The 12,609-nt window shown below is 44.2% G+C and overlaps 1 protein-coding gene across 1 annotated transcript in view; it reads right to left on the bottom strand.

Moving 5' to 3' along the window:
- Positions 1-629: 629 nt before the first annotated feature.
- FANCC (FA complementation group C) overlaps positions 630-12,609 on the bottom strand; it is a 272,052-nt gene continuing 260,072 nt past the window's right edge. Inside the window, exon 15 of the mRNA XM_044265750.1 lies at positions 630-3,174. Within this exon, the coding sequence (XP_044121685.1) occupies positions 3,022-3,174 (153 nt within the window). The 3' untranslated portion in view covers positions 630-3,021. The remainder of the gene's footprint in view (positions 3,175-12,609) is intronic.

The following is a 12,609-nucleotide window of genomic DNA, read 5'->3' as shown; positions in this document are numbered from 1 at the left end:
GGCCACCCCCACGCTGCTATGGAGAGGGGGGCAGCAGGAGTGCACAGAGACTTCGTTGCCAGTGGCAGTTAAATTCTCTCTACAAATTTGGTAAAAACAGATACCACGAGCACGGGGCTGGGGCCTCTCCCGGGGCCTGTGAAGGGCCAGGGAATGGAAGGCCCGGAAGCTCACGGCTCATCAGTGTCCTGATAAATCTGCCCGTGGTCTTAGCAGCCCCATTCTGCTGCAGCTGGGTCTGCCAATGACCCAAGAGCAGGTCTGGTGCAGGCTGGTGGGCGAGACAGAACCTGATGTCCTTTTCCTTCTTGGAGGCTCATCAGGCACGTCTCCACTCAGCAGCTTTCTTGAACTTGCAGAGAAAAGCCCGAACTGCACTGGAGCCAACCCCGTTGTTGAGCGGCTGAATAGTCACGTCTCCGGGTTTTCCGTGTCTGAGACCGTTAGGTGTCTTCCCTGTGAAGCCACTCGTCAGTGGCTATTCTGCCGGTGGGAGCTGAAGGCATCTGCCAGGCACAGCCTCCGGGTCTCAGCCTCACTGCTGGATGTTGCCTCAGGCCTCCGCGCTCGGAGCTCCCCGACAGTGGCACAAGGCTCGGCTGCCTGCGGGGCCTTCCCCGGCATTCTCACCAGATCCCGTTTGTAGCTCGAACCCTACTTCTTTGAACTTCAAAAAACTGAAAGACCCCACGTTTCCAGACTTTCCCGCAGTCCAAGGCAACTGGACGAGGAGGTGGCATTTACTAGCTCCTTCTCAGCCTGCTCCAGAGTTTCTCTGCCCTGACTCCTGTGGCCGCTGGGTGCGGACTTGCTCAGGAGTGGAGGGAGCGCAAGGCTCCTGGCTTCCTGGGCTGTCGAGGGGAGGGAGGGCTTCCGACCCGTCCACTGTGCACTCCCCCTCCATCTGCACTTTGGGAGACTCCTTCCTCCTCAGCGAAGTGAATGCAACGATGCACAAGCCCTTCTGAAGAGGTCGGCTCATGCCCCACTGAAGACCAGGGCCTGCCAGCGAGGCCGCACAGCTGTCCCTCCGGTCTGGGGAACAGTCCCGCTTCCCTGTGTTTCCCCCTGTGGAGTATTTCTCCCCTTGTTAGTGACTTTATCAAGGGGGGAAGGGCAAGGGGAGAAAGTAAAATCAGTAAACAAACCAGTACCTGCTGTCCCCTTGATGAAAGCCCTGACAGTAGGTGGGGGGTCACTCCAGACACGAGAACCACCGGGCTGCCAGGAGCTCACCAGGGCGAAGACTAAAGCCCCATCAGATCGGATAGTCTGGTAGGGCTGGCTCAAATGTCCAAGGCTTAGGAGAACTTAGAGGCTTTGTAAAGGAACTGGAGATACTAGAAACAGGCTGAGATAAGGTCAGGACAGGAAGGAACCTTCCAGAAACGCAGCTTGAATAGTCTGAGGTGGGTAAGTCTTGCTGATACTGTTTGCTGTGAAATAAGGCATGAGTGAATTCCCACCATAGGAGCTGGATTCCTGACAGGCACTCACGGTAGGGATTCTCCAGGCTCCCACACGACGGTCCCCTTCTTCATGCCCACAGAGGCTGCTCACAGCTTCCATGACAAATAACACAGATGTCCTCAACTCCAAATGAAGCCTAAACTCATTTTTCAACTACTGCACATGTTGATGAAACCTTTTTATATGAAAGTAATAATGCTCGTAGTTGTATCTATTTTACCAGAACACTGCTTTAATTGCAGCATTTCTCAAAAGGCAGGCTCAGGTAAAAAATTCTTGAATTTTCCAGATCTTTAGATGGATCCATATACCAAAACAGTAATACCCCTAAAACCACAACCTCTAATCCAAAAAATGTTACTCCTGCCTCAAACAGGAGTCCAGACTAAGGGTGATTCAGAGATTACTAACACATAAATGAAGGCGGACAGAAAGTTCTGACTGACTCAACCACCAGAATGCACACAGAAAAGCACATAATCAATGCATATCAAGAATAAACCTGAAAGGGGAAACATTTTTTAATTAATGTGAAGTAATATTGGGGTTACCAATTCTTTATCAGAAATTTCTAATTCCCAGGGCACTGGGTGGCTCAGTTGGTTAAGCATCTGATTTAGGTCATGATCGTAGGTTCCTGGAATCAGGCACCTCATCGGGCTCCCTGCTCAGCAGGGAGTCTGCTTCTCCCTCTCTCTCTCTGCTCCTACCCCCCGACTCATGGTCTCTCTGTCAAACAAATAAAATCTTAAAAAAAAATTTTTTTTTGAATTCCCACTTTGGTTAACTAGACAACTGAGATACATAATTGCTTCTAATGTTTCCAGAACATGTCCTATACTCTCCCGTCAGCCGTCCTTGAGGTCATACGAGCTCCTCTGGTGGCAGCATTTAGCGACCAGAAAGCAAAGCGAGGTAGCCCTGGAACCGGCTTTGCCCGCTGGCAAGCACCGTCCTCCACAGCAGCGCTGGCTCGCGTGCCCACCAATGAGCAGTGGTCCCGTTCGCTGCCACTTTGCTATCAGTCTCAAGTGGACTCCGTTTCCCTTCTAAGGTCCCCGAGAGGCTCCTCGATGAAGAATTTCTCAGGGAAGCAAGACAGTGTGGCTTTACCTCAAATCCCTGCAGGTCAAAAGAAACACCAATAACGGTAACGTGATTTCTGAAGAAGAGACCTGCGCAGAAGCACCAAGTTACTTTCTCAGCTGATCAGTGGTTCATGCATTTCTTGGTCCAAAGACTTTGAACCATTCAAGTCATAGTTGCGTATGTTGGTTTGATATGAGGGAAAACAGAAGTAAAAATCCGTTCTCCGATGCAAGCCGTTTCTTTAGTGATTCTCTGACGGCTGGGCTGAGCAGGCAGGGAATGCTCGAGGCACGGTCCAGTCATGAACAATAAACTGGACTGAGTTTGGGCTAACGGATCTGTCTTCTCGCTCCATAAAATATGGACCAGCAGATCATGCCACGCTGCCTGGGGCTCACTCTCACTACTCATTCCATGAAGAGACGGTCTCGTTACCTCACGAGGCCGCAGGGAGCCCGGTGCCTACACGGCAGAGCCGGCTGGGCGCAGCTCTGCGAGGAGTTCTCTGGCCAGCTTTCTCGGCCCTGTGGCTTCCATGCGGAGATGATCCCATCTGTACAAGGTCTGGTCAAGAAAGCCAGTCATCTCGTGGGTTAACTCATCAGTTGGAGCCATCTGCAAGGAGGACAGAGGAGGAAGGAAACTAAAACACTAACCAGGCACGTTCGCCTCAGGCCGGTGAACCAACCACACCCCATCCGTCCCCGAACAGCAGCTGCACTCCTTTTAGCTTCGAAGGGCTCTTGTTTTGTTTGCAAGGTGATTAGGGAGCAAGCCTGTTCTCAGAGGGTGGCCATCCAGCGGGCAGTGTCATTTCCTAGCGACCACCCTCTTCGGACGGCAAGGCCGAGCCTCACAAGGGCTGCAGAAAGGCACCGCATTTCCCGGAACGCCATCACAAGCCGCGCCGTCATCCGCCGTGGGGAGCGAAGGCAAGTGACTGCCTGCACACAGCTCACGCGAACACGAGAGCTGGAAACCGCTGGAAGGAAAATGCCACCTGTTTCCACACGAACAGCTTTATAAATGGCATTCTTGGGCTAGCAACCTGGGCCCACTTGTTTTTTAATAGCCATCTAAGGTTTTAACACCTGATTCTCAAGGGAAGCAGGAAATGCAGGAATTGTTAGCTCTGCTAAATATAGCCTCAAGGCATTCTTAGTTGTTGGTGCCTAAGTATTTTCCTAAGAATTTCAGCTCAGCAAAAAGGGAAGGGTGAGAATCTCACAACTGAATTGTGTGAATAATTTCCTGTGATTTTTTTTTTTTTAGACACAAGCACAAGAAGAAGCCCTGATTCTGGAACTGATCTATATACTCATTTTGTGTGGGACACTTTATACAGACCCTTCAGTCAAACGGCAGCCGAAAGTCAGCTTCCCACCCGTGTCCACACGGGGCCTCTGATAGGGTGACCGCCTGCCCGGGGCACTCGGACAATCCCACCGCCTCGGAACCCCTTCAGCCCAGGGCCGCTGCCTGTCGAGGACCAGGTGCTGAGGCAGTCACTCTGGCAGCAGAGGATGCTGGGGGCACAGCGCGACAGCATGACTCTTCAACTCCGGCTGACAGGGGCTCTGCCAGGGTGTCGGGGGCAGGCCACTGGCCAAGGGGGGCTTCACTGTGGCTCTTTGTGTCCATATTAACCACTGTGTGGGGTTTTTTTTTGTTGTTGTTGTTTTTACTGTGTCATTTTAGTCACCATACATCATTAGTTTTTTTTTTTTTTTAAAGATTTTATTTTTTATTTGACAGAGAGAGATCATAAGCAGGCAGAGAGGCAGGCAGAGAGAGAGGGAAGCAGGCTCCCCGCCGAGCAGAGAGCCCGATGCGGGGCTTGATCCCAGGACCCTGGGATCATAACCTGAGCCGAAGGCAGCGGCTTAACCCACTGAGCCACCCAGGCGCCCCACATCATTAGTTTTTGATGCAGTGTTCCAAGATTCACTGTTCACGTACCACACCCAGTGCTCCATGCGGTCTGTGCCTCCTTAACACCCACCACCACGCTCACCCCTGCCCCTCCCCCCCAAACCCTCACTTTGTTTCTCAGAGTGCACAGTCTCGCATGGTTTTCACTCAGAATCACAGATGCTGTGGATGACCTCTATCAGATACAGTCTGTCTTTGCGGAGAAACTGCATGAGCCTCCCTGGAACACCTTAAAAGAGTCAACCTACTTCCTAGGCCCTAAGTGTGGGGAGAGTGCCAGTGACCCCAGGGGCTCCCCTGGGCTGTAGCCATAACTGCTGACTGTGGAGGCCACCTGCCCTGACCTTTTGTCCCCAACCTTGTGTCATCTTCATGAGCCAGGTATGGTCTCTAGACCTGCATGCCCGCCTCCCTGCAGCCCAGGCAGGCAACCTGCACTGTGGGCTGACGTGCATCTGTCTAGAGATGAAATTCACTTGAGTTCAACAACTATAGATCTGAACTCTCTACTTCAGATGTGAGCTAACTTTTACCTGGAACTTCTGTGGTGCAGCAACAAAGATGGCAGCAGAAGGAGAGAGAAACATGAACTCAGGACAGGACGGGAGGCAGGAGAGAGTGAGCCTCAAGGGCAGGAGGAATCCCAACACCACCTGAGCTGCTTCTGCCTCATCCTAGTCAAAGGGGCACAGAGGAAGTGAGCAGGGCAAGAAACCTAGTAGCCAGGGGAGCAGAACACCAGGCATGATGGGGCAGGGCTTCCGCAGAAGTTGTTCAGTGGAAATTCTCAGAAGCACAAGGTGGGAAGAAGCTGATTATTGGGGCCTGTGCAGGAGCCCAGGGGAGTAGTGTGTAGGGAGGAGGCTGGGGTGTGGGAGGCCACAGCCTTTAGACAGGGCTCAGACACACAGCCCCTGCTGTGCGCAGCCTAGAGTGTGCACAGCTCCCCAAAGTTGATGCAGGGATAAGAAGGGTAAGACCAGGAGCTCAGGAGCTGTTCTGCTCGGACCTGAGTTCACATCAAAGCTGGGTCACGGATGGGATCCTGAGGGATCCTGGAAGAGAAAGGCCATTTCACCACAGCCAACACCTCGACCATTTGCCACCACCTGCTCCCAGGCCAAGCAGACCTAGCCCAGGACTCCTTCCAGGGCGCTTTCAGAGAGAGGAAGTGATGCGATGGGGGATGAGGAGAAACCGTGAGAGGCTGGCACTGGGCAGAGGACTCCTTCCATCTGTCCTTCTGTAGCTGCATCAGCCAGGATACCTTCAACCTGTCAAGAGCCACTGCAGGAAGCCTTCCAGTTGGGAAGTCTGGTATGTTACTAAAAATAGTTTCAAAACACCCACAAGGACAGTGTCCAGGAGGTTCTCTAGATCATGATGGATGGGCTCCCAGGTGCCCAGACAGCTAGCACCTACTAAAAAGCCAATGTGTAAAGAGAACTACTGTGTTTTCCCTTCAATGAATTTTTTTTGCAGCCGAGCAGAGTTATGATATTTTATGAAGATTCACTGGAGTTTTCCAACTTCTATTAGCCTCCGGTGTAGGTCAGCAGCATTAATGTATGTCTAGGACTGGGCTGCCGAGGAGAGGCAGCAAATATAAATTTGTGATAAACTCTATCTCCTTATTCACAGCATCTTCTCTATGGGGTGACTTACGGATGATCCAATCTGAATGTGGACTGTTTCCCCAGAATGGGTGGATATGTGATTGGAGTAAACGGACGAGTATTCTCTGGGCCGCTTTCTTCTTTTTACACCCTATGGGCAGGGTCAGGCCTGCCATCATCTCCATGGTTTGTGAAGCAGGGCAAACTCCAACATGGGCCTGCTTCTCCATTCCCAAGGTAACAAAATAGAAGCAGAACAGGAACTCCCTGGGGAGAAGGAGAGCATAGGCTCTGGGAGGAAGAGCTTGAGTCCCAGCTGCCAGGCTTGAGAAAGTACCCTCTAGGCAGAAGCTCCATCCACAGGAGGGCATGGTCTGGAGGTCAGAGATCAGGTAACAAAAGTACCACCAGTGTTTTCATGATTCACAAGTACCTGCTGTTGATTTATCATGTTGAGAAATAATTGCAATATCTTATTAGTTTCAGGCTTATATCGTAGTGATTTGGTATTTTTATGTGTTATGAAATGATCCCTGTGATGTCTAGTTATCAGGTTGTCATACAAAGTTATTACAATAATACTGGCTATATTCCACATGTTATACCTTATGTCCTCATGGACTTATTTTTGTTCACTTGTTTTGTTTTTTAGATTCCATATGTAAGCAAAGTCGTATACTTGTTTTCCTCCGCATGACTTCTTTCACTTAGCATATACCCTCTTAGTCCATCCACGTTGTCTGCAAATGGCAAGATCTCATTCTTTTCTACAGCTGTGTAATATTCCATTATGTACATATACCACGTCTCCTTTATTCATTCATCTGTTGATGGACACTTAGGTTTCTTCCATATCTTGGCTATCGTAAACGAAGCTGCAATAAACAGAGAAGCTATATCTTTTCAAATTAGTGTTTCCGTTTTCTTTAGGTAAATACCCAGTAGTGGAATTACTGGATTGCATAGTAATTCTATTTTAAAAGTTTTGAGGAAACTTCATACTATTTTCCACAGTACTTGCACCAATTTACATTCCCTCCAACAGAGCACGAGAGTTCCTTTTTCCACATCCTTGCCAACACTTGTTTTTCTTGTTTTTGATTCTAGCCATTCAGACAGGTGTGAGGTGATACCTCATTGTGATATGGATTTGCATTTCCCTGATGATCAGTGATATTGAACATCTTTTCTTCATGTCTGTTGGCCATCTGTATATCTTCTTTGGAAAAATGTCTATTCAGGTCTTCTACCTATTTTAAATGGATTATATTTGTACTTTTGGTGTAGAATTGTGTTTTTGTTTTTTTTTTTAAGAGATTTATTTATTTGACAGAAAGAGAGACATACTGAAGAGAGGAAACACAAGCAGGGCACTGGGAGAGGGAGAAGCAAGCTTCCTGCTGAGCAGGGAGCCAGATGCAGGGCTCGATCCCAAGACCCTGGGATCATGACCCAAGCCAAAGGCAGACCCTTAACAACTGAGCCACCCAGGTGCCCCTTGGTGTAGAGTTGTGTAAGTTCTTTATATATTTTGGATCTTAACCCTTTATCAGATGCTATTTGCAAATATCCTCTACTCAGTAGATTGTTTTTTCATTTTGTTGATGGTTTCTTTTGCTATGAAAGCTTTTTATTTTGGTGCGATTCCAATAGTTTATTTTTGCTTTTGTTTCCCTTGTCTGAAGAGACACATCTAGGAAAATGTTGCTAAGGTCAATGTCAAAGGGATTACTTCCTATGTTTTCTTGTAGGATTTTTATGGTTTCAGGTCTCACATTTAGGTCTTTGATCCATTTTGAGCTTATTTGATCCATTTTGAGTTTATTTTGAGTTTATATGGTGTGACACAGTGGTGCAGTTTCATTCTTTGGCATGTAGCTGTTCAGTTTTTCCCAGCACCATTTATTGAAGAAACTATCTTTTCCCCATTGTAGATTCTTGCCTTCACTGTAATAAATTAGCCATATAAGCATGGATTTATTTCTGGGCCCTCTATTCTGTTCCATTCATCTGTGTGTCTGTTTTTGTGCCAATACCATAATGTTTTCATTATTATAGCTTTGTAGTATATCTTGAAATCAGGGACTCTAATACCTCCAGCTTTATTCTTTCTTAGAATTGCTCTGGCTACTCAAGAGTCTTTTGCGGTTCCATACAAATTTTCAGTTTATTTGTTGTAGTTCTATGAAAAATACGATTGGTATTTTGATAGGGATAGCACTGAATCTAGAGATTGCTTTGGATAACATGGATATTAATTCTCCCAATGAACATGGTGTATCTTCCTTTTGTGTCATATTTAATTTCTTTCATCAGTGTTTTATAGTTTTCAGAGTATAATCTGTCCCCTCCTTGGCTAGTTTATTCCTAGGTATTTGATTTTTTGGAGCTACTGTAAATGGAATTGCCTTCCTAATTTCTTTCTGCTACTTTCTTGTTAGTGTACAGAAAGCAATATTAATTTTGTATCCAGCAACTTTACTGAATTCATTTATTCTAATAGGTTTTCTGGTGAAGTCTATGGTTTTCTATGTGTAGCATCATGTCATGTGTAAATACTGAGAGTTTACTTCTTCTTACCAGTGTGGATGCCTTTTATCTTTTTTTTTTCTTGTCTGTGGACAGGGCTTCCAGTACTGTGTTGAATAAAAGTGGCAAGAGTAGATGTCCTTGTTTTGCTCCCAATCTTAGAGGAAATTTCTCAGTTTTTCTCCATTGAGTATGATGTTAGCTGTGGGTCTGTCATATACAGTCTTTACTGAGATACCTTCCATTTACACTTAACTCTGTTGAGAGTTTTTATCATAAGGGGTGTTTAATTTTGTCAGATGCTTTTTCTGCAAATATTAATATGATTATATAATTATTATCCTTTGTCATTGTGGTGTGTCATAAAGATTGATTTGCAAATACTGAACTATCAACCCCAGAATAAATCCCATTTGGTCATAGTGAATCATACTTTAAATGTATTGTTGAATTTAGTTTGCTAATATTTTGCTAAGCATTTTGCATCTATGTTCATTAGGAATAGCAGCCTGTTATTTTGTTGTTTTGTCTTATTTTTTGCAGTGCTTTTGGTTTTGGAATGAGGGTAATATGTTGGCTTCACAGAATATATTTGGAAGTTTTCCTTCTTCAATGTTTTTGGAATGGTTTGAGGAGAACAGGTACTAACTTTTCTTTAAATGTTTGGAAGAATTCACCACTGAATCTGTCTGATTGTAGACTTTTGTTTTTTAGGAATTTTTGATAACTGATTCAATTTCATTACTAGTAATTGTTCATATTTTCTATTTCTTCCTGATTCATTTCAGGAAGACTGTATGTTTCTAGGAATTTATCCATTTATTCTAGGTTGTCCAATTTGATCTCCTGTAATTTTTCATAATAGTCTCATAATCCTTTGTGTTTCTATGGTTTTGGTTATTTCTCCTCTTTCATTTTTTATTTTATTTGGGTCTTCTCACTTTTTTTCTGCTTAAAGGTTTATCAATTTCATCTAACTTTTCAAAGAACTAGCCCTTATTTTCACTGATCCTTTTGGTTTTCTTTTTTCTTTCTTTTCTTCTTCTTCTTCTTTTTTTTGGTATCAGTTTCATTTATTTCTGCTCTGAACTTTAATATTTCCTTCCTTACACTAACTTTGGGCTTTGTTCATTTTTCTCCACTTCCTTTGGGTATAAGGTTAGATTGTTTGCGATTTTTCTTGTTTCTTATGGTAGGCCTGTATTGCTATAAACTTCCCTCTTAGAACTGCTTTCACTGCATCCCAAAGATTTTGAACCATTGTTTTCATTTTGTCTCTATGTGTCTTTCTGATAGCCTCTTTGATTTCTTCATTGACCCACTGGTTCTTTAGTACCATGTTGTTTAGCCTCCATGTGTTTGTTTTTACTTTTTTCTTTTTTTCTGTGATTGAGTTCTGGTTTCATACTATAGTGTTTCAGAAAGATACATGTGTGATTTCAATTTTCTTAAATTTATTGAGATCTGTTTTATGGCCTAACATGTGGTCTATCCCGGAGAATGCTCTGTGTACACCTGAAAAGAATGTGCATTCTGGTGTTCTGGGGTATAACGTTCTGGGGCCGCTCAAAGACACTGTTTCCTTATTGATTTCCTGCCTGGATGATCTAGTCATTGCTATAGAAGGGGTGTGAAAATCTCATACTGTTATTGTATTACTGGCCATTTCCCCCTTGAACATCTGTTCTTTTTGCTTTACATATTTAAATGCTTCAGTGTTGGGTGCATAGATATTTATAATTGTTATATCCTCTTGGTAGATCAATGCCTTCTCATTACATAATGCCCTTGTCTTTTGTTACAGACTTTGTTCTGAAGTCTGTCTTCTCTGATATAAGTATTGCTACTCTGCCTTTCTCGCTCTTTTTTGTCTCCATTTACATGGAGTATCTTTTTCCATTCCTTCACTTTCAATCTGTATGTCTTTTTAGGTCTGAAGCAGAGTGTCTTGTAGGCAATATATACATATATATATATATATATATATATATGGATAGTACATACACACATATGTATATATACATATGTATTTATTGCCATTTTGTTCATTGTTTTCTGGTTGTTTTTATAGTTCTTCTCTCTTTTTCAAAGATTTTATTTATTTGAGAGAGACAGGGGATGAGCAGAGAGAGGAAGAAGCAGACTCCCTGCCAAGCAGGGAGCCCAGTGCAGGACTCAATCCCAGGAACCCTGAGATCATGACCTGAACCAAAGGCAGAGGCCCAACCGACTGAGCCACCCAGTGCCTGGAGTTCTTCTTCTTTGTCTCCTGTTCTTTTTCCTTATGATTGATGGCTTTCTTTAGTGTTATGCTTGGCTTTTTTTCTCTTTATTTTTTTGTATCTATTAAAAGTTTTTGGTTAGTGACCACCATGAGGTTCATACGTAACATCCTAATTATATATCCGTCTATATTAAGTTGATAGTCACTTAAGCTTGGACACATTCCAAAAGAACTTAATTTTTACCTTCCCACCCGCTGTTACATATACTACTACTTTTTTCTACTTTTGTACTTAACCTTCATACTAGCTTGGTAAGTGATTGTTTTACTATCTATATGTGTTTCCTTTTACTCATTAAATTTTTTTCACTTTTATAATTTTTTTACTTCCAATTATTACTTCTCTTTTCCACTAAGAGAATTCCATTTAACATTTTTTATAAAACTGATTTCATGAAGATGAACTCCTTTGAATTTTGTTTATCTGGAAAACTACCTTTCAATTTTGGATGATAATCTTGCCAAGAGAGTATTCTTGCTTGTATTTTTTTTTCCCTGTTCATTCCTTTAGGTCCCTCATTTGTTATTAATTGCTTCTCTCTTTCTGCTTTTAAAATTTTCTCTTTATCTTTAATCTCTGACATGCTACTTATTACACATCACGGTGTAATAAGTTCATCTTGTTTGAAACTCTCTGTGCTTCTTGAACCTGGATGTCTATTTCTTTCCCCAGGCTAGTGTAATTTTCAGCTATTATTTCTTCAGGTAAGTTTTCCAACCCTTTCTCTTTTCTCCTCTGGGACTCCTACAATGCAAATGTTTGTTCACTTAATGTTGTCCAAGACACCCTTCCCCTTAACCTCATTTTTAAAAACTCTTTTCTCTGCTCAGCTTGGATGTTTTTCCATTATCCTTTTAGATCACTGATCCATTCTTCTGTATCCTCTAATCTACTGTTGATTCCCTATCGTGTACTTTTCATTTCAGTTACTGTATTCTTCAACTCTTGATCGATTCTTTTTTATATTTTCTATCTCTTTGTTAAAGTTCTCAGTAAGTTCAGCTACTCTTCATTCTGAGGAGTATCTTTATGGATCATTACTTCGAACTCTTTAGCAGGTAGACTGGTTATCTCCATTTCATTCAGTTTTTTTCCCTGAGGTTTTGTGCTTGTTCTTCTGTTTGGAGCATATTCCTCTGTGTCTTCATTTTTCCTGACTTTCTGTGTTTGTTTCTATATATTCAGTGGTACAGTTACTTCTCTAAGTTTCTAAACTTGAAAGAATGGTCATTTTCCATGTAGAATGTCTGCGCCTGGTGACTCTGACTGGATGTCTGAGTCTGTGTCTGGTGCAGGCAGGGGGTCCCAGGATGCTCTGTGAAAGGGGCCTATGACGGGACAGCAGAGGCCAAGGTGGGGAAGGGCCGGGTGGGCCCAGGGTGCTCTGCACTGAGGATATCTCAGCAAGTCATGTGGAGCCGAAGTGGTGCTGGACTGCATTTTTGTCACTTTGATGAGATGGCTGGAGCTAGAGTGAATGCTGACCAAGGCTTGGGCTAGTATAGGCTAGAGGCCCAGGCTCACGGAGGTGATAGGCTGACTGGGGCACCTGAACCCTGCTCCCATCCATGCTATCAAGGTAGGGGGGAATGTAAACCATGGTGCTTGCCAAGGCCTTTGATCCAGAGAGAGTCCTCCCCTGCCCAATGACTGGCAAGGTTCTAGGGATGGATCCTTTATATGTTAGT

The sequence above is a fragment of the Neovison vison genome, chromosome 9, assembly GCF_020171115.1.
Source record: "Neovison vison isolate M4711 chromosome 9, ASM_NN_V1, whole genome shotgun sequence".
In the NCBI taxonomy this organism is placed as follows: domain Eukaryota; kingdom Metazoa; phylum Chordata; class Mammalia; order Carnivora; family Mustelidae; genus Neogale; species Neogale vison.
Note: the sequence above shows the minus strand (reverse complement) of the source record. Positions and strands in the feature narration are given on the sequence as shown.